This window comes from Callithrix jacchus, chromosome X (assembly GCF_049354715.1).
Source record: "Callithrix jacchus isolate 240 chromosome X, calJac240_pri, whole genome shotgun sequence".
NCBI classification, from domain to species: Eukaryota; Metazoa; Chordata; class Mammalia; order Primates; family Cebidae; genus Callithrix; species Callithrix jacchus.
Window position 1 is genome coordinate 119,130,157 of NC_133524.1, and position 25,281 is coordinate 119,155,437.

Consider the following 25,281-nt stretch of genomic DNA (forward strand, 5'->3'; position numbering starts at 1 on the left):
CCTATCAACTTTCTTTTCCCCTTCACTATCCACGTTAGTTTTTTTATTAGTATAAATGTATGGTGTATAAGTGTGATTTTGCTACATAATTTTAAAACTCTACTATCAGGAGTGGGATTATTGAAGGTTATTTTTATTGCATTAATCCCATCTCAAGGTCTCTGTGTAGCCACTTCTTGCAAGAAATGAATTCTGGCAAGAGTTATGAACAAATTAAATGTCTTAAAATAATCATACAAGTGGATAAAGTAAACCAGGAGCCAGCCAACTTCTCCCCTGAGTCAGAACATTTCTCCTAACTTCTGTCATCCTACCACAATCCTCCCTGCCATTACCATTTTATTTCCCTTTTTATATACTCTGTGTTTTATAGTGTCCTATTCTGTTTTAGTGCCTTTACATTGATTTCAGGGATACATGGCCTCAATATAAACACCATGAGGGTTTTTGTGTGTTCAATGACTAAAATCTAACATGCTATGGAAAAGTATGGTGCCTTAAAATTCGATAGCAAAGAGGACCAGGAGCCCAACACCTCCTGCTCTTTAGCCCAAAACCATCTCTTGCTCTCTTCTTTCTAGCACTTTCTCCCCTTCCTTATTTCCTGTCTACTTGGTGCATGTTTGCTGGTCAGTTTTGTTGCATTAGTTATTTTACTAAATCTGTGGCTAGACTCAGGCTTCCATTCACAATTTTGCCAACTATGGTTGTACATGACAACAGCCTCTAGCAATGTGTTTTAGAAGAAAAAAAATCCATGTTTTTTTAAAAAGGAAATAGATGTAAGAGTTGAGGGAAGCCAGCAAAAATCTTCCTTCTTGGCCATCTCTTCTCTCCTAACTTCCATCTATCTATCTGTCTATCTATCTATTTATGCATATATATTGCACATATGTGTATATATATATATATATATATATATATATATCTGGTGGTTATCTTTCTTACATTGGTGTCTTTGGGGAGGTTTTCAGAAACTCAGCTTCAGTTTTATCACCTTGAAAATTGTGACTCAACAGCCTAAGAAGAAAATCTAACAAGAGGTTATTATAAGGTAAAATGCCTTGAAACCGTGAAATACATACTAGGAGAAAAAAGACAAGAAGCCAGCCAGCTCCTCTACTTTAGCCCACACATCTCTCCTTACCTCTATCTTCCTACCACTGACCCTTGCCCTTTTATTTACTCCATTTTTCCTTCTGGATATTTTATCATCACCTGTGTTGTGTGTCTTTGCATAGGTTTTGGGGGATAATTGGCCTGCTTTAGCGTTATAAGTGTCATAACCATAAAAATCCATCAAAGATTATTATGGAAAGGAGTAATGTCTTAAAAAGTTGGGATAAGAGGTGAAAGAGACCTAGAAGCCAAACAAATCCTGCCCTTGTAGAGAACATCTCTCCTAATTTCCATATCTTTTCTCCTCTCCCCTCTTACTGTTGAGTGTCAGCTCTGCTGTGTTAGTGTCTCTGAAGAAGCTGCAGAGAGAATCAGGCTTTAATATTTGCAATATCAAGGACTGTCAGTGTCCACTTGAAGAGTGGAATTTAGCAATAGTTGATACAAAAAAAATTCTTTATAAAAAAAGGTATCAGAAAAAGAAAGATGACTAAGACTCAACAAACCCCTGCCTTTGGCTTGACAATTTTCTTTATATCCACCTGTATATTACTCACTTTCCTTCTCTTTTCCCCTTCTACTTTTGATGTTTATTAATCAGTTCTGCTCCATTAGTGTTTCTACAGAGGGTTTAGGTAAAAATTCAGCCTCAATCATCTCAACCTTGAGGACTATTGGTTGCTATGTCTAAATACTGGGAACCAGAGTGATAAGCCATAGAATCTGAAGAAAGACAACAAGCAAAATGCACACAAACGGAACAGAGGGAGAAGTAGGACCAGGATCCAGCTAACTCTTGCCCTTTAATAACAAGATCTTTCCTTTCACCTCCCTAAACACCTGTTATCTTCTTTGTTTGCCTCACTTCTGCTCTCTTCACCTTGCAAAAGGGGCTGCTAGTGCTTTCTGCCCATATGGCCTGGTAAGTAAGCTGTCATAGCCCTCAGTAGGAGCTAGTGGTTTGGAGGTTTTGCCAGCCAGAAAAACAGGTTGTGATGATCTCCCCATGGTTTAATCTGTGCTGCTGTGGCCACATTTTATCCCACGAGTACGACCAGGCTAATGCCAATTTGCAGTGTGCCAGAATTCATTCCCAGGTATGTCTGTCATAAAACGTTAGTTGACTGAGAAACTTCTAGGTCCTCAGTGATATGGTAGAGGTTGGGTAGAGAAATTAGTGCACTGTATTCCTAAAAGGTGTTTCCAAATCACAGTGTGTTTACTGGAGATGAAGACACCCAAGTGGGAATTTGTGGAGTGTATACAGCAGGATGAAGTTTCTGGGAGTAAGGGGAGGTAATTCTTCAGGTATATTTGAGGTGAATGCCTCCTTTTAGTTTCTTTGCCAGAAAAAGGGTAGTGAGGGCAAATCTTTAAGAAAAGAGTGGCATAGTAGACAATAACCAGACTGAATTGTTGGCTCTTAGGCCTTACGGCAGAAAGTGAGATTTGGGGGATCCTTTCTCCTTCTCTTTTGCTAATTCTACAGGAGTATGAAGCTTATCGAAGTGAGAGATACTGCTTTCTAGTGCATGCTGTGCCCATTGACCCTGAGGACCGTAACGGTGGCAGAAGTATTTGCAACCCCTTTCTCTCAAGAAACATAGCTCTACTTTTTTAGCCCAGGCTTATAAGATACAGGCTAAGCACAAGAGAGTCCATCCTTCACCCACACCAGCAGGTCAATGGGCAGTTGGTCAATTTTTTAATGTAATATTTGTTAACTGCCAACTGTGGGTAGGCATGGTAAACGAATTAAAGCTATTCATTAAAGATTTTAAATGATACATATTTGTATATATTTATGGGGTACATGCGATATACTGTCACGTGCATAGAGTGTGTAATGATCAAATCAGTGAATTTAGGCTATCCAACACCTTGAGTATTTATCATTTCTATGTGTTCAGAACATTTCAAGACACCTCTTCTGGCTGTTTTGAAACATACAATACATTGTTGTTAACTATAGTTACCCTACTCTGCTATTGAGCAAGAGAACTTTTCCCTTCTATCTAACTATATGTTTGTACCCATTAACTGTTCTTTCTTCATTTTGTCCCCACTGTGACCCTTTCCAACCTCTGGGAACTCTCATTCTACTCCATGAGATCAAAATTTTCAGCTCCCATATATGGGTGAAAATATACAATATTTCTTTTTCTGAGCCTGGCTTATTTCACTTAACATAATGACCTCCAGTTCTGTCCATGTTGCTGCAAATGACATGATTTCATTATTGTTTAGGGCCAAATACTGTTCCATTGTGGGTATATAACACATTTTTTTGAAGGCCATTAAACTTTTTTAGGTTTCTTTTTTTCAACTTTTATTTTTTTTCAAGGGTACACATGCAGGTTTGTTATGTAGGTAAACTTGTATCACAAGCGTTTGTTGTATAAACTATTTTGTCACCCAGGTACTAAGCCTAGGACCTAATAGTTATTTTTTCTGATCGTTTTCCTCTTCTCAGCCTCCATCCGCCAATAGGCCCCAGTGTCTGTAGTTTTATTCTGTGTGTCCACGTGTTCTCATCATTTCTCTCCCACGTATAAGTGAAAACATGCAGTATTTGGTTTTCTGTTCCTGTGTTAGTTTGCTAACCGCCTCCAGCTCCATACATATTCTTGCAAAAGGCATAATTTTGTTCATTTTATCACTGCATAGTATGCCATGGTATATATGTAGCACATTTTCTTTATCCAGTCTATCATTGATGGGCCTTTAGGTTGATTCCATGTCTTTGCTATTGTGAATAGTGCTGCAATGAACATTCATGTGCATGTGTCTTTATAATAGAATGATTTATATTCCTTTGAGTATTTACCCAGTAATTGGATTGCTGGGTCTAATGGTAGTTCCATTTTTAAGTCTTTGAGAAATTTCCATACTGCTTTCTACAATGGTTGAACTAATGTACACTCCTACCAACAATGTATAAAGTGTTCCCTTTTCAGCTGGGCATGGTGGCTCATGCCTATAATCTCAGCACTTTGGGAGACAAAGGCAGGTAGATCACCTGAGGTTGAGAGTTTGAGACCAGCCTGGCCAACATGGTAAAACCTCGTCCCTACTAAAAATACAAAAATAAGCCAGGTGTGGTGGTACATGCCTGTAATCCCAGCTACTTGGGTGGCTAAGGCAGAAGAATCGCTTGAACCAGGGCAGCGGAGGTTGCAGTAAGCTGAGATCATGCCACTGTACCCCAACCTGGACAACAGAATGAGACTCTGAAAAAAAAAAGTGTTCTTTTTTCTCTGCAATCTTGTCAGCATGTTATTTTTGACTTTTTAATAGCCATTTCTGACTGGTGTGAGATAGTACCTCACTGTGGTTTTGATTCGCATTTCTTTAATGATCAGTGATGTTGAGCTCTTTTTTTTTTTTTTTTTTTTTTTCACTCTTGTTACCCAGGCTGGAGCGCAATGGCACAATCTTGGCTCACCACAACCTCCACCTCCTGGGTTCAAGCAATTCTCCTGCCTCAGCCTCCCAAGTAGCTGGGACTACAGGCATGCACCACCATGCCCAGCTAATTTTTGTATTTTTAGTAGAGACAGGGTTTCACCATGTTGACCGGGATGGTCTCAATCTCTTGACCTTGTGATCCACCCGCCTCAGACTCCCAAAGTGCTGGGATTACAGGCATGAGCCACTGCACCTGGCCTCGATGTTGAGTTTTTCATGTGCTTGTTGGCTCCATGTATGTTTTATTTTGAAAGGTGTCTGTTCATCTTTCCCCAATATCCTTTGTCAGTTTTTCAATGGGATTGTTTGGGTTTTCTGTGCAAATTTGTTTTAATTGCTTCTAGATATTAGATATTAGACCTTTATCAGATGCATAGCTTGCAAATAGTTTCTCCCATTCTGTGGGTTGTCTGTTTATTCCGTTGATAGTTTTCTTTGCTGGGCAGAAGCTGTTTAGTTTAATTGGGTCCTATTTGTCAATTTTTGTTTTCTTTGGAATTGCTTTTGGTATCTTCCTCATGAAATCTGTGCCTCTTCCTATGACCTGAATGGTATTACCTAGGTTGCCTTCCAGGGTTTTTATAGTTTTAGGTTTTAAGTCCTTAATCCATCTTAAGTTGATTTTTGTATGTGGTGAAAGTAAGGGATCAAGTTTCAATCTTCTGCACATGGTCAGCCTGTTCTCCCAGTATCACTTATTGAATAGGGTGTCCTTTCCTCATTCCTTGTTTTTACCAGCTTTGTCGAAGATCAGATGATTGTAGATGTGCAACCTTATTTCTGGATTATCTATTCTGTTCCATTAGTCCATGTACCAGTACCATGTTGTTTTGGTTACTGTATCCCTGTAGTAGACTTTGAAGTCGAGTAGTGTGATGCCTCCAGCTTTGTTCTTTTTGCTTAGGATTGACTTGGCTATTTGGGCTAATTTTTGGTTCCATAAGAGTTTTAAAATAATTTTTATCTAGTTCTGTGAAGAATGCCATTTGTTGTTTGATGGAAATATTATATAGATTCAATAAATTGCTTTGGGCAGTATGGCCATTTTAATGATATCAATTTTTCCTAACCATGGGCATGGGATGGTTTTTCATTTGTTTGTGTCATCTCTGATTTCTTTGAGCAGCGTTTTGTAATTCTCATAGTAGAGATCTTTCACCTTCCTGGTTAGCTGTATTCCTAGGTATTTTATTCTTTCTGTGGCAATTGTCAATGGGATTGCATTCCTGATTTGGTTCTTGGCTTGGCTGTTGTTGGTTATACATTTTCTTTATCCACCTGTTCATTGATGAACACTTAGGTTGATTCCATGTCTTTGCTATTGTTAACAGTGCTGCAATATACATGGGAGTGCAGGTATTCCTTTGATATACTGATTTCCTATGGATAAATGCCCAGTAGTGAGATTGCTAGATCATATGGTAGCTCTATTTTTAGTTTTTTTGATAATTTTCACACTGTTTTCCATAGTGGCTATATTAATTTACATTCCCACCAACAGTGTACATGAATTCCCTTTTCTCCTCATCCTTGCCAGCATCTATTTTTTTTATCTTTTTAATAATAGCCATTCTAACCAAAGTAAGATACTTACTTGTGGTTTTAATTTGTATTTCCCAGTTGATTAGTGATGTTGATCATTTTTTCATATACCTGTTGCAATTTGTATGTCTTATTTTAAGAAATTTCTATTCACATTCTTTGCCCACTTTTTAATGGGATTGTTTGTTTTTTTTTTTTTTTACCGAGTTGTTTGAATTCCTTGCATGTTCTGGATATTAGCCCCCTGTTGGATGAATAGTTCACAAATATTTTCTCCCATTCAACAGGTTGTCTCTTCACTCTGTTGTTTCCTTTGCAGTGCAGAAGCTTTTTGGTTTAATAAAGTCTCACTTGTCTATTTTTGTTTTTGTTGCCTGTGCTTTTGAAGTCATAACTATAAAATCTTTGCCTACACTAATGTCCTGAAATGTTTCCCCTGTGTTTTCTTCTAGTAGGTTTATAGTTTCAAATCTTATGTTTAGGTCTTTAACCCATCTGGAGCTCATTTTTGTATATAATGAGAAATAGAAGTCCAGTTTCATTCTTCTGCATGCGAATATCCAATTTTCCTAGCACAATTTATTGAAGAGGGTGCCCTTTCCCTAATGTATGTCCTTAGAAATTTGATGGAAAATAAGTTGGCTGTAAATATGTGGATTTATTTCTGGGTTCACTATTCTGTCTCATTCATCTGTGTATCTGCTTTTATATGAACACTGTGTCATTTTGATTACTATAGCCTTGTGATACATCTTGCAGTCAGGTAGTATGATACCTCCAGCTTTGTTTTTTTGGGTTTTTTTTGTGTGTTTTTGTTTGTTTTTTTGCTCAGGGTAGGTTTGGCTACTTGGATGCTTTTTTCATTCCATATGAATTTTAGAATTTTTTTTTCTATTTCTGTGAAATATGACATTGGTATTTTGACAGGAATTGCATGAAATCTGTAGATTGTTTTGAGTAGTATGGTCATTTTAGCAATATTAATTCTTTCAATACATGAGCATAGAATGTCTTTACACCTGTATCCTCTTCAATATCTTTCATCAGAGTTTTCCTTGTAAAGGTCTTTCACCTCCTTGGTTAAGTTTATTCCTAGATATTTCAGTAGCTACTGTACATGGGACTGCCTTCTTGATTTCTCTCTCAGGTAGATGAATATTGGTGTGTAACAACACTACTGATTTCTGTATGTTAATTTTATATCCTGCAATTTTACTGAATTTAATGATCAGATCTAAGAATTTCTTGGCAGAGTCTTCAGGTTTGTCTTGATATAAGCTCATGACATATGCAAAGAGGGACAATTTGAGTTGCCCCTTTCCAATTTTGTATGTCTTTCTTTTCTACCTGATTGTTCTGGGTCTGACTTACAGTAATATGTTGAATGGGAGTGATGAAAGAATGCATCCTTGTCTTGTTCCATTTCTTAGAGGAAAAGTTGTTTTCAGCATTTTCGCATTCAGTCTGATTTCAGCTGTGAGTTTGTCATATATGGCCTTTATTATGTTGAGGTACAATCCTTCTATGCCTAGTTTGAGAGTTTTTATTATGAAGGGATATTAACTTTTACCAAATGATTTTTCTGTGTCTACTGAGATGATCATATAGATTTTGTCTTCATTTTGTTGATGTGATGTATCACTCTTACTGATTTGCATATGTTTAACCATTCTTGCATCCCTGGAATAAATCCTACTTGATCATGGTGTATCTTTTGGATATATTGTAGGATTCAGATTGCTAGCATTTTGTTGAGGACTTTTGCATCTATGTTCATCACGGATATTTGCCTCTAGTTTTGTTGTTGTTGTTGCATCCTTGTCTGGTTTTGGTGTCAGAGTAATGCTGGCCTCCTAGAATGAGCTAGGGAGAATTCCCTCCCCTTAATATTTTTCGAATAGTTTAAGGAGAATTGGTATTAGTTCTTCTTTGTGAGTTTGGTAGACTGCAGCAGTGAAGCATTCAGTCCTAGACTTTTCTTTATTGAGAGACTTTTTATTACTGATTCAATCTCATTACTCATTATTGGTCTGTTCAGGTTTTCAATGTCTTCCTGATTAAATTTTAGTAGGTTGAATGCCTCCAGAAATTTATCCATTTTTTCAAGGTTTTCCAGTTTGTTATCATCTAGTTGTTCATAACAGTCTCTGATGATCTTTCTTTTTTTCTTTTTTGAGACAGGATCTCACTCTGTCACCCAGGCTGGAGTACATTGGTTCTATCTTGGTTCATTGCAACCTCTGTTTCCTGGGTTCAAACAATTCTCCTGCCTCAGCCTCCAGAGTAGATGGGATTACAGGTGTGTGCTACCATACCAAGCTAATTTTTGTATTTTCAATACAGACAGAGTTTCACCATCTTGGCCAGGATGGTCTTGAAATCCTGACCTCAAAGGATCCACCCATCTTGGCCTCCCAAAGTGTGGGATTACAGGCATGAGCCACCATGCCTAGTGAATTTTCGTATTTCTGTGGTATCAATTGTAATGTTTCCTTCCTCACTTCTGATTTTATTTATTTAGGTTTTCTCTCTTTTTTGATTTATCAAGTTAGTGATTTATTGATTTTGTTTGTCTTTTGAAAAAAACTTATTTTGTGTTTTTCTTTAGCAGTCTGTCATTTAATTCTGCTGTGATCTTTATTATTGCGTTCCTTCTACTAATTTGGGGTTTGGGTTGTTCTCGCTTTTCTAGTTCTCTGAGGTGCATCATTAGATTGTTTAATAGTAGAAGTGTTATTAAAATAATACTTCTATTTTTTGATGTTTGCATTTATTTCTATAAATTTCCCTCTTAACATTGCTTTTTCTGTATCCCACGGATTTTGGTATATTGGGTTTCATATTTCATTTGTGTCAAGAATTTTTTAAATTTTCTCCTTAATTACTTATTTGACCCAATGCTCATTCGGGAGCATGTTGTTTAGTTTCCATGTATTTGTATAGTTTCCAAAGTTTGTCTTGTTATTGATTTCTAAGTAAATTCCATTGTGGTCTGAGAAGACATTTGATATGATTTGGATTTTTAAAAATTTTTTGAGACTTGTTTTGTGTCCTAATGTATAATCTGTCCTGGAGAATGTTCCATGTGCTGACGAGAAGAATGTGTATTCTATAGCTGTTGGATGAAAGGTTTTATAAATCTCTGTTATGTACATTTGGTCTCAAGTGAAGTTTAAATTCCATGTTTCTTTGTTAATCTTCCCTCTAGATGATTTGTCTAATGCTGAGAGTAGGCTGTTGAAGGCCCCACCTCTTTTTGTACTGGAGTCTATCTCTCTTTTTAGTTCTGATAATATTTGTCTTATATATCTTGATGTTTTGGTGTTGAAGGCATATATGTTTAAAATTGTTATATAGTATTTTTGGATTAATCCCTTCATCATTATATAATGACCTTCTTTGTCTCTTTTCACTGCTTTTGACTAAAGGGTTTTTTTTTTTCTGACATAAATATAGTTACTTGTGCTTGCTTTTAATTTCTGTTTGCCAGAATGTCTTTTTCCATCCCTTTACTTTCAGCCTACATGTGCATTTACATGTGAGGTGAGTTTCTTGTAGACAGCATATAGCTGGATCATTTTTAAAATACATTCAGCCAGTCTACATCTTTTAACTAGAAAGTTTAATCCATTTATATTCAAAGTTATTATTAACATTTGAGGGCTTATTCCTGTCATTTTATTCATTTATTTCTGGTTGTTTTGCATATGCTTTGTTTCTTCCTCTCTTGCTGTTTATCATTGGGTTTGATGATTTTCTACAGTGGAAACATTTGATTCCTTTCTCTTCCTCATTTGTGTGTTTGCTCTACCAGTGGGTTTCATACTTTCACGTATTTTCATTATGGTAGATACTCTACTTTTTCTTTAAGGTGTAAGACTCCCTTAAGTATTTTTAATATGGCTAATCTAGTAGTGATGAATTCTTTAAGCTTTAGCTTGTCTGGGAAAGACTTTATTTCTCCTTCATTTATGAAAAGCAACTTTCTTCAGTATCCTTGGTTGCCAGTTATTTTTTTTTTCCCAGAACTTTGAATATATCAGCCCATTCTCTCCTGGCCTCTAACATTTCTGCTGAGAAATTCACTGTCAGCCTAATGGGAACCCCCATCAGACTAAGTAACTAGATGATTTTCTCTTACTATTTTTGGAATTCTCTTTGATTTTTGATAATTTGACTACAATATGGCATGTAAAAACCTTTTCAAAGGTTTAGGGATCTCTGAGCTTCCTATATTTGTATGTCTAAATCTTTTGCCACATCTGGAAAGTTTTCAGCTATTAATTTGTTAAATATTTTATCCCTTTCATTTTCTCTTCACCTTCTGAGACAGTAAAAATTAAAATTACTGGGCCACTTTAAAGTGTCCTGTATGTATAAGGCTTTGTTTATGCCTTTTTATTCTTGTTTCATTTTTGTCTGATTGTGCTGCCTCTGCTACAACCATTGCCCATGTCATGCCCACTTCCTAAAGCTCCAAGGACCCTCCCACCCATCTGGCCCACCACTGCCACTGCTGGTACGTGAGCAAACTGCCTGAAGGCCCTTGTCTTCAACTTCTAAAATTCTTTCTTCTGCTCTATCTTGTCTAGTGTTGAATCTTTCAAATGTATTTTATATTTCATTCAATGAATTATTCAGTTTTAGAATTTGTTTGTTTTTCATGTTAGCTCTCTCTTTGGTAAATTTCTCACTCAGATTCTGCATTGTTTTTCTGATTTCTTTGTATTGTTGTTCTGACTTATGTGCTCTCTTGTATCTCACTGAGCTTATTTAATGTCATTATTTTGAATTTTTATGGGATTTCATAAATCTTTTTTGATTGGAATCTACTACTGGAGAAGTATTGCATTTCTTTGGAGGCATTGTATATTTTACTTTTTTGTATTTCTTGTGTCCTTGTATTGATATCTGCACATTTGGTGTAACAGTTACTTCTTCCAATATTTTAAATTTGCTTTTGTAGGGGAGGACTTTTTCCTGAAGATTGATCTATGATGTTGGTTGTGTAGGACACTTCCGCTTTGATTCTGGGTATGTGCAGTAATGTAGTCTCCATAATGATTTATCTGGCTGTAAACAGCATCAGTAGTATCTGTGATTTCCTTGGTGGTGTAGGGTGCAGTTGTTGGTGGAGGCTGTGGTGAAGTTTTTCTGGGGATGGGGACATCAGATGCACCAGTCCTTGGGCCCCAGTAGTAGCAGCAACAGGTCAACCATACCTGTCCATGGGTCTCAGGGAAGTGTAAATGGGCACCAATGTTAATGGGTCCAGTCAGGCTGATTCTTGGGCATTCAGGCAGCTTGCTCAGGTACCAGCAGTGGCAGTGGTGGTCCAATGGATGGCAGGGTCCTTGGAGCTTTAGGAAGTGGGCATGACATGGGCAATGGTTGTAGCAGAGGCAGCACAATCCTCTGATTCCCACGTTGTCTCTCCTGGTGATGATGGTGGCTATAATAGGCTAGGCCAGCCATTCTTGAGGCCTGTAGGTAGCACATGCAGGTGAGTCCTAGCTATGGTGGTAGTGACAGGCTAAGTCAGCCTGTCCTCAGGATCCCAGGAGGAGTGCTAAGGTGCCAATGGTGGTGAGTGGGGCAGGGCAATCTACGGGCTCCTGGACAGTACACTGGGAATTGAAGGGAGTGGAGCCAGGCCATCTGGTAGTGCATGTGGGTGCTGGCTATCGTAGATAGGGGTGAAGTGATCCCCAGGTCCCCAGTAGAATGCTCATGATAGAGCTGAAGTGGCCATGCTGCAGCCCTACTGCTGGGGAAGGCAGAGTTGCTTTCAGTGGCAGCAGCCATAAACAGGTAGCTTGGGAGCATATGCTTTGGCCCTAGGTGATATAAACAGGGGAATCTCTCCTCAGGGCTCTTTTAAACATGTAGTAGTGCTGATACTGGAAGTGATAGGGTCACTGCCAATGATTCATGTTTGGTCCTGGCAGCAGCAGCCAACAACAAGGCCCATCCCTGCATTCAAGGTATGTCAATGGGATGAGGTTCCAAGGATGTGGAAATGCAGGGTCTGTTGGGCCCCTGGTCAGGATGTAGCCTGGTGGGGGCTGGGCTCTCAAAATGGCACCCTGCTGTGGCTGCTTAGGACTCTGGGACCCACACAAGCTCCCTCTCTAGAGAAATGCCATTATTCAATCTCTAGGCAACTCCTTCAAAGTCCATGTGGGTTGAGGGCTCTACCAGAGCTAGGATTACAGGAGTACACATTAAGAATATGGACTGCTAGGATCTCTCACTTATTCTTTACCCGCAGTGAGGTACCCGCACCTCTCCAGGCTTCCAGATGATCCTGGCCAAACAGGCTCCCTCACTTCTTTCTTATTCCGTGAGTCAGATGTTTCCTGTCACTCCTCGATTGAATTCCAGCATTCTCTCAGGAAATCTACTCGAAGTGTGATTATCTACTCACTATTTTATTTCTTACTTGTACAGGAGGTGAGTTTTGGATGCCTCTGTTCAGCCATTTTGAAGCCGGTTTCATTAAAGTTTTATCCTCAGCCTTTTATTTGAATATAAGTTTAAGGAGTGAGAATGGAGAGTTGGGTGTCAGGCTTACGCCCCAGCAGTAGCCTCTGCTAGACTTTCTACACAAGTGAGGCTCTCTGCTGAATTTATTACAGGGAGAGTAAAATGGGAGAAAACACTGAGTCTTATTTTCCCTCATGAAGAAAGTCTTTGGGAGAAAACTCATCATGACAAATTAATGTTAATTTTTAAAACGTGTTGTGGTTATCAGAATGAAGGAATGATTCTCAGTGATGCAAATTATTTGACTCTTTGTTCAGTCTCTATTGACTCGTATCTGACTTATGAAAGGAAAAGGAAGGGACTGTAAGTAATAACTAAAAAAGTTGTTTCGCTAAAATGTTGTCTAAGACTGTCTTGTTATCCATAGTAAAGAAATGTAAAGTTAAGAGAAGCATGGATGGAGGTTCTGACCCTAGAGGTGTTGTTTATGTTTAGTTCGTGAATAAATTCACCAAGCTATAAATGTAAAGATACGTGCACTTCTCTATATAGGTATTACACTTCAATAAAACCTTTTTAGACTGTAAAAAAAAGAAGATATATTAAAGAATTGATACAGATTTGGGTAATACAGGTGTATGCATTTATCAAAACTCATCAAGTACATTTCATTGATGTAAATATTACCTCAAAAACAAAGAAAGGAAAAGAACTGTAAACAAACACTGAATTTTAGTTAGTGAGCTGCGTACTGAAATCTTTAAGGGTGAAGTATACTAATGTCTCCAAATACTTTGAAATGAACTCCAAAATGAAATGGTTTGATAGATGAATAGAAAAATAGTTGTAGAATCTGAGTGTGACTATGTGGGTGTTCATGTTTAATTCTTTCGACTTTTCTGTATGCTTTATCATTGTTATATTATAATGTTGGAGGGTTCTAAAGAAGGGAGGAAGAGTTCTACCCATCCCTTTATGAATAGAAATGATGGCTTCAGTTCATTGAAGACCCTAACACATTAATAGTAATTATCAGGAAATAGTTATCTAGCAAAAGTAGCAGCAATTCCTGGGCTGCCACATGCCCAATAGAGCTGGCAGATCTCACATGGAGATACTCTTTCACAAGGCTTAGGTGGCAGAGGCACCAGATAGTAGTCAGAGCAAATTAGAAGAAAGTGGTGGATACTATGCATCCACCACTTTCAGATTCTACAATCTTAGCATCTAAGATTCATTTATTGTCTGGGCGCAGTGGCTCATGCCTGCAATCCCAGCACTTTGGGAGGCTATGGCAGGCGGATCAGTTGAGGTAAGGAGTTTGAGACCAGCCTGTCAACATGGTGAAACCCCATCTCTATTAAAAATATAAAAATTAGCTGGGCATGGTAATCTCAGCCACTAGGGAGGGTGAGGCACAAGAATCACTTGAACCCAGGGCAGGGGCATGGGTGGAGGTTGCAGTGAGCCAAGATTGTGCCACTGCACTCCAACCTGGGTGAGAGAGCAAGACTTTATCTCAAAAACAAAAACAAAAGATTCATTTATGGATACATGTGAGACAAACCCTGGGATTTGTACCATCATATACAACCAAGCTGTCAGTTTCACTCATTGGCATTTCTGTAAATCACAAATGTCTAAAGTACAATCTGAAGCAATCTATTGTGTTTATCATGTTAGGCTAAAGAAAACTTTGCTACAACACCTATTAGGGCCAAACTTTTCAATATTTTCCAATGACATAAAGCATTGTATTTGTACTCAATGAAGAAAGACTAAAAATATGGGTAAATGAAACAAATCAAAACATTTGCTTGAAGTTGGCACCTATGTTTGTCCATGCAGCAGCCATATTACATAAAGACACAGGAACTAAAATGGAAGAATGCGTATTTTCTCCATCATGCCTGTAGTTTCAGGGACATAGTGCCCTAACAATTTCATATTCAAGGCTATCTTGATTGCTAATAAGTGATCCTAAGGAAGAAGCTTTCACATTATCCTTAGCACTCTAACAGATATGGTGAGTAAGAATATACAACCTCCCAAAATCATGATCATTTCAATGTCTTTTCCAGGGTTTTACTGATATTTTACTGGAAAGAGTCATGCATGGGGGAGCCAACATTACAGGTTTCCAGATTGTCAACAATGAAAACCCTATGGTTCAGCAGTTCATACAGCGCTGGGTGAGGCTGGATGAAAGGGAATTCCCTGAAGCCAAGAATGCACCACTAAAGGTAATGTTCCATAGCATGTAAAAACCTAAGGCCAGCTTTTCAAAGTATCTTGGTATGGTCTTTATACACTAACGGTCATCTCATGATCAAGTGATCTTTCCTCAGAAGTGATTCAGATGCCACAAAAACAACTGCAGGTGATGCTATTGCATTTGAAAACTAAACCCCTGAATAAAGAAGCTGCTGAGAATGAGATCTTTTAAAATCCAGCATTTGGAAATAAGTTAACTTAACTTTTAATGAGTTTTATTTGTAATATGCTCATAAGAATTTACAGTATTACAAGAACCTGAGCCAGGCAAAGGGTGGGGGCAGTGGGAATAGGTAAGGAAGATTGATAGTCTGAAACAGAAAATTAGATTTTACATTATTTATGTGATTGCTTTGTTTTAATAAGTTCCATGAATCTCGGTACACCCAAGTGAATTAGTCTCTAATAAAGAGTGTACATTGCCTATATGTATATTGAATGGAAACATTTTCCTGCCTGCTAAAGTATCTTAGAAAATAATTAAATTACCTAGGTTGCTCATTTTCACAAAATCAAGATAAGAATATTAAAAGCAGAAAGTCATGGTTAAAATGCACATTTTTCATATGTGTTCCCCTATGGCTAGAAATTCTATTATTTAAAGACCAGGAATTAAACAGATAAATTAGGGGAAAGTTATTCATGTTACACAAAGGACGCTCCAAATATATTTTTTAAGTAACTCATTCCCTCAGTGCATTGATTCAAATATGAAACTGACTTTAAATTCTTCCTTCCTGATATAGTACAAGTATGTACCATAGCTGTGGTACAAAATGGGGGATCAAAATAGAGTTGACCCTTTCTTAAAAAGGAAAAGGGGGAAAGATCTTCCTCACTGTTTTATGATACTCATCCTCTCATCCTTCCTCCTTGGCAAGAATAGAATAGGGGATGATAACAGGCCGGGCATGGTGGTGTGTGCCTGTAATCCCAGCTACTTGTGTGGCTGAGGCAGGAGAATGGCTTGAACCCAGGCAGCAGAGGTTGCAGTGAGCAGAGATCATACCACTGCACTCCAGCCTAGGAGACAGAGCAAGACTCCATAATTAATTAATAAGGGAGAACAGTATGGAACACAGACCAGAACAAAGATATAGAGATACATTCTGTACCATCTATGCAGCTCCACTTTAAATGTGTTACATCAGAACATAATACCAGTGGAACCTCACTTTATGCAATTGGTGTGTTCTAGAAAAGGTATGAGTTAAACATACTTTTTTCCATTCAGTTAAGCCACTTACTAAGTAAGTGGGACCCTGTGGTTGTAGTGATTTTGCCTGCCAGGTTTTTCCAAGCTGGTCTTGTTTTAAACCATTCTGTTTTAGGGTCAGATCAAGTGTCCTAATCTGCTTCAGTAAATGTGGTCACAATCCCTATGATGAATCCTTTGTAATAAAAAAAAAATTTAATGTACTAAACTGATATTTACTGGAAAATAATCCCAACTGAATTAGACTCAGAATGTACATTGCCTATATGCATATTAAATGGAAATATTTTCCTGCTTGCTAAAGTACCTTTGAAAATAATTAGATTACCTAAGTTGCTCATTTTCATAGAAATCAAGATAAAAATATCAAAAGCATAAAGTCATGGTTAAAATGCAAATTGCATTACATTTAGGTGAGCAAATTTAGATTTTTCATAAAACTGTCTGTCCATACTGCTTTATGATCTTTAGATTTACCAGGTAATAGGTAAGAAAGAGAAATTCATTTATTCAATATTTTAGTGGGTGTCTATGATGTGCCAGCCACTGTGCACTGTGCAGGAGAAAATGAGTACGGGTAAGAAGTTCAAAAAGGGTCCTAAAGAGTAGTTAATGCCTGTGCTGAAGTTGTAGAGCCTGTATAAAAGAGAAGGAAGCCAATCTCAGCTCTGGACTATTCATTGATAAACCTGGTGGGTATAATGTAAAGTTCTAGAACCCACTAAGAAGAACTGTTCATGCTTATAAGTAAAACCCTTTAAATAACTTTAAAAAAATTGAATGTTTAAATAGATGTTACAACTTTCAGATTACTTTTGCTTAGTATTCATCATTATAGAACCTTGCGCAATATCAATCAAGCCAAAGCCCACTTTGAAAATTGATGTACATTATTTTTGATTAGGAAATAAAATGGTTTACAGATTTCAAATCCTCATAATTGACTCTATAAATTTACTTTTAGAGCTGCGAGGGAGTATTCTCGCATATAGGTAAGCAGAAACTGAATAAATCCAAAATTAAATAGTTCCTTTGGCATGGTTTGGAAAGAACTACATTAAGATCGCTGACAATTTATGCAGTCAGCTGGAAAGAAAATCACCACCATGTTGGCTTCATGTATTGCAAAGATGGGCAGACACAAAGATTTTTCTTAATGAAAGAACATATGTCCCCTATTACAGTCACACTTGGTAATGTGCTTCTGAAAGAGAAGTAACATGAGTAAAGTCAGGAAAGTTAATTGGTAGTTGTAGAGGCAATAATCTATTCACTCCCGACTGTATTTGGACATACTGTACTAGAGAGAGAAAACTCCCCCTGGGACATTTTGCTGCCTTTTTTAAATCAACAACATTCTATATTCTACCAGTATTTGTCGCCCCTGCAAAACAGGGGTCAGCTTATTTTAACCATAGTTTGTTATGGTAATTCATTTAATGAAAAAGCATCCACCATTTCAAACTGCAGATAATCAAATCCCTTCTATTAAGTGACTGACCTCATCCTGGGAGAGCATATCAATATATCCAAGGAATAGAAAGTGTTCTTGCCTGCAAGAGGTGGCATCATGAAGTATTGCCTATGAATTGTCAACATTATCAGATTTAAAACTCAATAATAATTGAAATTTTCTGCAATTGAAAAACAGCTTTGGTTTTTGCTACCCCCCAGGAAACAAAAACTGATTTATTACTGGCCAGAAGTCCTAGCTCGCCAGAAACATGGTCCAGACAGAAATGATTAATGTTCTCCTCCAAATTAATTTCAAGCTGTCTAACTTAGCTATTTCCATTTTCCCCTAAGTAAATACCAGATCTGAATTTTCTATTACAAACAGCAATAACCCAGTCTTGCTTTAGGATATGCTGTTTCCACTCCAGTCTATACATGCCATCCTTTAAGTTCACACATATTTCTTCCTCTATAAAGGACCCAGCCTTTTGGTAGTTACACAGTATTAAAAAAACATATATATATTGAAAGCAAGAGAGAGATTGCCTTGAGCCATTTGACTGTAATAATCTTAACACATTCACATATGAGGTAAGAGGTATCATTATAGAATGAATCAAATTCAGGCTTGCCCAGAGAGCTCTCTTACATAATTAGGTGGGTGACTGCATTGAACAATAGGTAGACATGAATGAAAATGATAAGGAACAAGGCAAGTTTTGAGGGTATCATTTATTATGATATCTTGTTTTCATGCATCCATTTCAGTATACATCTGCATTGACACACGACGCAATACTGGTCATAGCAGAAGCTTTCCGCTATCTGAGGAGGCAGCGAGTGGATGTGTCCCGGAGAGGAAGTGCTGGAGACTGCTTAGCAAATCCTGCTGTGCCCTGGAGTCAAGGAATTGATATTGAGAGAGCTCTGAAAATGGTAAAGACCATAGTGGGTTATTGGGGTAGAAGAAACTTATAAAAGACATAAAAAAGATGAGACCTTAATCATGAGAGAAGACATACTAAAAGAAATAGAATCAGATTATGTAGAATCTCAGAGTATGCAAAGAGAATAAGTATAGCCATTTACTCATCAAAATATAGAAATCTAAAAATTAGATGTCCTTTCTTGAAGCTTAAAAAAAATGATAAATTTAGGGCAAATGAATATTTGGTTATGTGCTATACTGTGGCTAGTAAATGAAACAGTATTCTCAAAAGTTATGGATTAAATATGTAAATAGCTTCAAAAATTCAAACCTTTCAAACATATGACATTCCTTAGGGAGATTAGGATATTTTATAAGATGCTTGTAACTTCAAGATAGACATTACAAAGGACAGCATCCTCTGGCTCATCAGACAAATGATTAGCCTGAACAGGCTGTGGAACTTAGCCAGTGTGATAGTATTTCTGTTGTCAAAAAGAACACTCATGCTATTCTACAGGATGAAATGCAGGAACATGATACATTTCTAGGCCTACTTAAGAAGCTTTTGCCCAATGCTGCAAAGAAAAAGCCTAAAGAAAAGGAAAAGGAATCAATGGATAGACAGTCAAATAGGTCACTTGTTTTTAGTATTTGCTGGGTAGGAGATCATTTAAGGCTTCAAGCAATGTCCTTTGAACAGATTTCATTATTTGTACCAGAAGTAGCATCACCCATTCATTGCAGTTTTCCAAGCAAAAGCTCTGTCCTGAATATTTTGCTTCATGCCACATGTGCCTGCATGTATTAAAATGAGCTTTCAAGGGTACAAGAATCTCTTATTTCAGCTTATTTAATTATCCTGAAATGCTTGGGACATCCAAATCAACAAAGAGATGGGCAAAGATAGAATAATTCTGTGTGCAGCTCAGCAAGGAAGAACTTGTAATGGCCTCATGACATACATCATTTTGTGTAGTTGGCTCTCTTACTGATACCTTAAATTTGCCAATTTGCAAGCATTCAGTCAAAAGGGGTTAGTAGCCCTTGTGTCTCTCTTCAAGAAAGAGAGATGATTCATTCTCCCATCATGCAGATTTTTATGTCATTATGTCAGTTCCTTAACAAATGCCTTAAGTGTAGTTTTATGGAGGTAGCACTGTACAATTTTGAAGAGCAGTTAATTAAATTCAACCTTCATAGCAGTTACAAGATTTGTATTGTCAGGTGAAACATAATGATGAGTGAAATATAAAACTCCCTCAGAGTGAATCAAAAGGAGTTTTCATCAACATAACCTCAAGGGGCAAGAGCCAGCATCTCCAATTGACTCCCTATTCATGACACAAATAACTACCTTCCCAAATAGAAAACTAGCTATCAGAATGAAAGACAAGATACCAACTGGGCTAGGAAAAAATTAGATTGATCATTCTGCTGCACAGAAAAGTTTCTACCTATCTAACTCACTGACAAAGCTCAAGTTATAAGCCAGGTAACCTTCCTCCCCAGGCCCTAATGACCAGACACTCAACCAAAACGATGCATTACCTCTTTCTATAGGCCAACCTCTATTGCTCCAGAGAGGCTGGAAGGCATCAATTTTTTCCAAAAGTAGACAGCGCCTCAGTAAAACTGCTCTACTCAGAGGGACTGCAAAGGAGGCTAGTCTGAAGTACTAAATGTTTTACTACATTAAAAGAAATCCCATTTTATTTGAGTTAATTAAAAATGAGATTGCATAATATAAAGCATCCTTCATTGTGACTAGCATATAGTTGTTTCTCAATAAATTATTCTCTTCCTTCAAAAGAAATCCCGCAAACAAAATCATCGCCTGGCAGAGGCTCCTAAGGGGCCTGTTTTAATGAATAAATAAGCACACCATTCATTCAGTAAATATTTATTGAGCACCTATGACTATGTGTCAGGCTCCATATTAGTATGCAAGCATGAAATAAGATGAGGAGTGCTCACATTTAAATTGTTAATATGTAAACAAATGCTTTAAAATATCTTAAAGCCACTTACAAATTGGGTAATCATTCTCCTCACAATCTGCAAATAATGCAAAGATCAGCCTCAGCACAGTCTACTGACATATCTGTCACAGATTCTAAGTCATTGAGACTTGTTCAATCAACATTTATTGAGGACCTGCTCCATCCCAGGTGCAATATTAGTTGATGAGAACAGGCAAAAAAAAAGTCTCTCATCTGGAAATGCTCCTAATCCAGTAGGAAAGCCAGAAATACATAGATTATAAAAATTATGTCTACGTCTTGCACAGGATCCTATGAATTAAAGAAGGGATCCCAGATGTGATGCTGGGAAACTATCTCTAACATTCAATACTAGATCACATTCTTAAAAATAGATTTCTCTGGTAGTCCAATTGTACTTCTGGTCACCGAATATTCAAATCATGGGGTCTGGAATCTATTAGACCATGCCTTGACTATTTTCCAATTCATAGAATTCATAGGCTGAGTCTTCAGAAATACACAATTCTTAATGAGACTTAAAGCCCTTGCTATTTTCACTAATGAAGGCTTTCCTTAATAAGTTCCTATTGCCCTCGTCTCTGCCATGCCTAACTCTTGCCTTAGAATTCAATGCTCAAAATAGAGCGTAAAGAGCCCTTAGTGCTCACATTACATATCAGTCCCACCCTATTGGATAAGTAATTTCTATCTCAACAAAGGTTCTTTTCTCTAACCAGAAGTGTGATGTCACCTTCTCTGCAAGCCTAAGCTAACAATAGTACTTAGGTTTGTTGGATCAGCTGGACAATCGTCTTGTTTTCAGTTCATCGTACTGGAGCATTTCCCTTTCAACAGAAATTCCACAGTCTCCTACTGGTGGTGAACAAGCCCCTTTCCCTTTAAAAAACATTCCCTAATATTTGACAACATGTTTTCTTTATGCATCACAAACCTACTGCCACTCTCTGACTTGTTTGACACCTTGTCATTTTCTGTAAGTAAAGAAAAACAATTCCATTCCTTCACACTGGAAAATGAGATGTATTCTTTCTCTTTGAAGCAGTCTTTGACCTTTACTTGCTAGATGAGTAATGCAAGTGGTTAATAATAATGACTTATATTTGTAGAGGGTATTTCAACCAGTGTCCCTGCACTGTAAAATAGGTAAAGAATCTCTCTACCTAGAAGAGATCACCTCTTGTTAATCCATAATACTGGGCCCAGGCCCAGGAAAAAATGGACCATACATGAAATCGGCATTTGGCATCCCAAACAAGTGTTATGGTTCCCCGTACTTCTCTCTTTCTTGTCTAGTGCTCCATACTCCCGACCCCTTGGACTTAATAAATTTCATCAGTCTGTGGATTATCCTTCCATGGCTTAGCTCTCTTGTCTACTACCTTGAGTAGGTTAAATAAGAGGGCAGGCTTATCGCTGTCACTGTAGTAGCTGGTAAATGTATAGCCCTCTCAAGAAACAGAATTAAATCCATTTTGGTTAATAATAATTAATATAGCGAGTGTGTATTCTGATGCTTACTAGATGCCACATACTGTTCTAAACATCACGTATGCATAACTCCTCTAATCCTCCCAACAACTCTGAAAGATGGGTACTACTAGGATTTTTTATCTTACAGATTAGGACACTGGGGTAAAAAAGCAGTAAGAACATGCTGAAGGTTGTTCAGTTAATAATTGAAGCTACAGTATGAGTCCAGATGCAACAGTGCCCAAGCTACTGAAACCAGATTATGTTCAGATGTGGGAAATATTAAGATAAGACACAGGCCGGGCCCCCAAGGAATTCAGTATAGAATACATTACCCCAGTTAAGAGGGTAGCCTGAAGAGTATTCTTAGGAAGGGACTAGTGGAAATTTCAGGCCCTTGAAAAAGTGGCAGTAGAGCCCTCATTGTATTATATAAGTAACAGCCTCTTACACCTACTCAATGCTTCATAACTAAAAGGCATACCAAGAAAACACTGTGGAGGAAATGAAGATCTGTATAGACTTGATCTGGTGGATAGAGCTCAATGACTTGCAATAATAATTCTTCAAGATTCCAAGATCTGACAGTGGACCTCATCCCAGAGACCTAGAAGGCAATAATGCTGTGCTATTTTTAAATTTTAAATTTTCTCTTTCTACCAGGTGCAAGTACAAGGAATGACTGGAAACATCCAATTTGACACTTATGGGCGTAGAACAAATTATACCATCGATGTCTATGAAATGAAAGTCAGTGGCTCTCGAAAAGTAAGTAACCAAAATAGACATTCAAAGAAAAGTACTCTTGAAAGAGGACAGCATTTGGATGTAAGAATATAGGTATTATTATTTTACAAAATATCAGTAAGGGTGAGTGGGAGATGGGAACCTCCAGGATGAAGGAATAGCACATGTGTGTGTGTGTGTTTTGGGGGTCCTGATGGGAATGACAAGACACAGGGAGACGGGATGTTAACCCTTGTAGAGCTCAAGAAAGTTTTGTTCCACAACAGCACTTGAATTTCATGCAGTACATTTTTGAGGGAAAAATAGGCATCCAGGTCAAATGTCTTCTCTTTCTAGGCCGGCTACTGGAATGAGTATGAAAGGTTTGTGCCTTTCTCAGATCAGCAAATCAGCAATGACAGTGCATCCGCAGAGAATCGGACCATAGTAGTGACTACTATTCTGGTAAGTGTGAACAGAAGGTAGGTGGCCTTTCTGTCCAGCAAGACTTCTGTTTTCTGAAAGTATTTTTCTACCAGTAGAAAAGATCTCAAGTTCAAACAGTAAAAACTTCCAACAGGGAAGCTCAGGAAACTCTCAAAGTATCTTGCCATGATGATGAACAGAATGTCATTTAACAAAAAGAGAGAAAGAAAAAGAATAGGAATTTGGAATAGTTTTAGATTATCATTTTTCTCTTTCTCCCCGCCTCCGCGCCCGCCCCCATAGGACTGATGTTTCATCTGGACTTGAAACCTAATTCTTCATTGTGGGGGAAGCAGCATTGTGTGGAAGAGAGAGTACATTAGGATTCTAAAGTTAGGTCTACCACTAACCTGTAAAACTGTGCATGTCACAACTTCTCTGAGCCTCGGGTTGTTGTTTTTTCATTTATGAAAGGGGAATAATCATAATCTCCTACCCATGTCAGAAGCCCATTTCAAGGCACAATTCGCTACATGAAGACGTTTTCTGCAAAACTCAAAGCATGATTAAAATGTGAGATGGTATTCTCCTTATGTTTTAAAACACTTTTCTAAAAGCTGGTTTGTTTTTACTGAATGAAGTACAAACCTGGGTTAAAAACAAATACACCACTAGGTGTGAAAGTATGACTAACTGACTGGAGACTAGGCTGAAGTTTACCTTTCATTTAAGCATACCTATCAAATACTCCCTTTGTCGTAAGTACTATGCTAGGCCCTGGAAGTGTAAAAATGTAAATGCCACAAACCCTGACCTCATAAGGATCACAATGCTTCCCCAGGGCTTTGCCTCAACCAGCTGCGATTGCTACATGATAAATCTTGAGAAATCAAAGGCAGTTCACCATCACGTAACTAAGTCTGCCAAATTTGATGAAATCAAAGACTTGATAGGCGAAAACTGGGCCGTCTTTCAAACTCTCAAAAAGAACTGAAATCCTTCTCTGCTTCCTTAAATTATCAGTTAAGGACTCCGGAAAAAAATGTGACCCAATGAATACTCAATTAAGTCTCTTCTGTTTACTAAGTAACAATTTACAGGCCTTTTTCACATACCAAACATTAATAGTCACAGAGGGGAAAAATTATTACATTTATCTTCTCTTAGAAAAATGTATAGGAGTAATCCTTTGATCTTGCTTCTGGTCCCAAAGGAATCACCATATGTAATGTACAAGAAGAACCATGAGCAACTGGAAGGAAATGAACGATATGAAGGCTATTGTGTAGACCTAGCCTATGAAATAGCCAAACATGTGAGGATCAAATACAAATTATCCATCGTTGGTGACGGGAAATATGGTGCAAGGGATCCAGAGACTAAAATATGGAATGGCATGGTTGGGGAACTCGTCTATGGGGTGAGTTTTTTCCAATTCTGTTTTCATTTACTCTGTGCTTTACAACTAACAGAGAAGAGAGAGGATTTAATTTTCAAGTGCAGTATTTATCCAGTTTTATCGTTTACATATAGTCTACAAGAAAAATGTTTTCTTCTACAGTTGCGCTCTGTAAAGGTAGGTTGTCAGTAGTATCCTTTGGACAACAGGATAATTTTACTAAATGGAAAATAGAATTGGGGGATTTTATTTGGCAACATTAAGCGCAGCCTGCCCTCTATTTAAAACCTGTTCCTTCTGTGTTCTCTAGCTCAGGCAGCAGAATTACCACCCACATAGTTGCCTAAGCAACTTTGCCTAAGCAACCTCATCATCTTTCCTCATTGTTCCCCTCTTATCTAGTCAGTCACCATGTCCTATGAATTCTACTTTTAAGTCTCTCAAATCTAGACACACTCTTCACCCCCACCATCATCACCTTAATTAGGGTTCTTAACATCTATCAGTCATTTAATGTGTTACCCTGTGTCTGTTCTGACCCTGGCAAATTAGATCTCCACATTACTGTAATTTCCCACTTTAAAAATCAGAATAAAATTCAAATTCCTTCACATGGCAAATAAGGCACTTTATAATCTAGCACCCGCCTACCTCTCTAGCTTCATCCTGTACTCTTTCCCCCTCACACCCGATGTTCCAGCTATAGCAAAGTAAGTGTTGTTCCCTGGAAGTGCTGAGCTCTCACTTAGTATAAGCCTGGAAGTAC

General features: G+C 37.8%; 1 protein-coding gene across 13 annotated transcripts in view; it reads left to right on the forward strand.

Moving 5' to 3' along the window:
- GRIA3 (glutamate ionotropic receptor AMPA type subunit 3) overlaps positions 1 to 25,281 on the forward strand; it is a 315,767-nt gene that overhangs the window by 200,652 nt on the left and 89,834 nt on the right. For all 13 annotated transcript variants that reach the window (XR_013531388.1, XR_013531387.1, XM_078362314.1 and 10 more), the window contains 5 exons: positions 14,697 to 14,858; positions 18,329 to 18,496; positions 22,628 to 22,732; positions 23,048 to 23,155; positions 24,330 to 24,536. Coding sequence is in view for 11 of the 13 variants with exons in the window: in XM_078362314.1 (XP_078218440.1) it covers positions 14,697 to 14,858; positions 18,329 to 18,496; positions 22,628 to 22,732; positions 23,048 to 23,155; positions 24,330 to 24,536 (750 nt within the window). In the remaining 2 variants the exon portion in view is untranslated. The remainder of the gene's footprint in view (positions 1 to 14,696; positions 14,859 to 18,328; positions 18,497 to 22,627; positions 22,733 to 23,047; positions 23,156 to 24,329; positions 24,537 to 25,281) is intronic.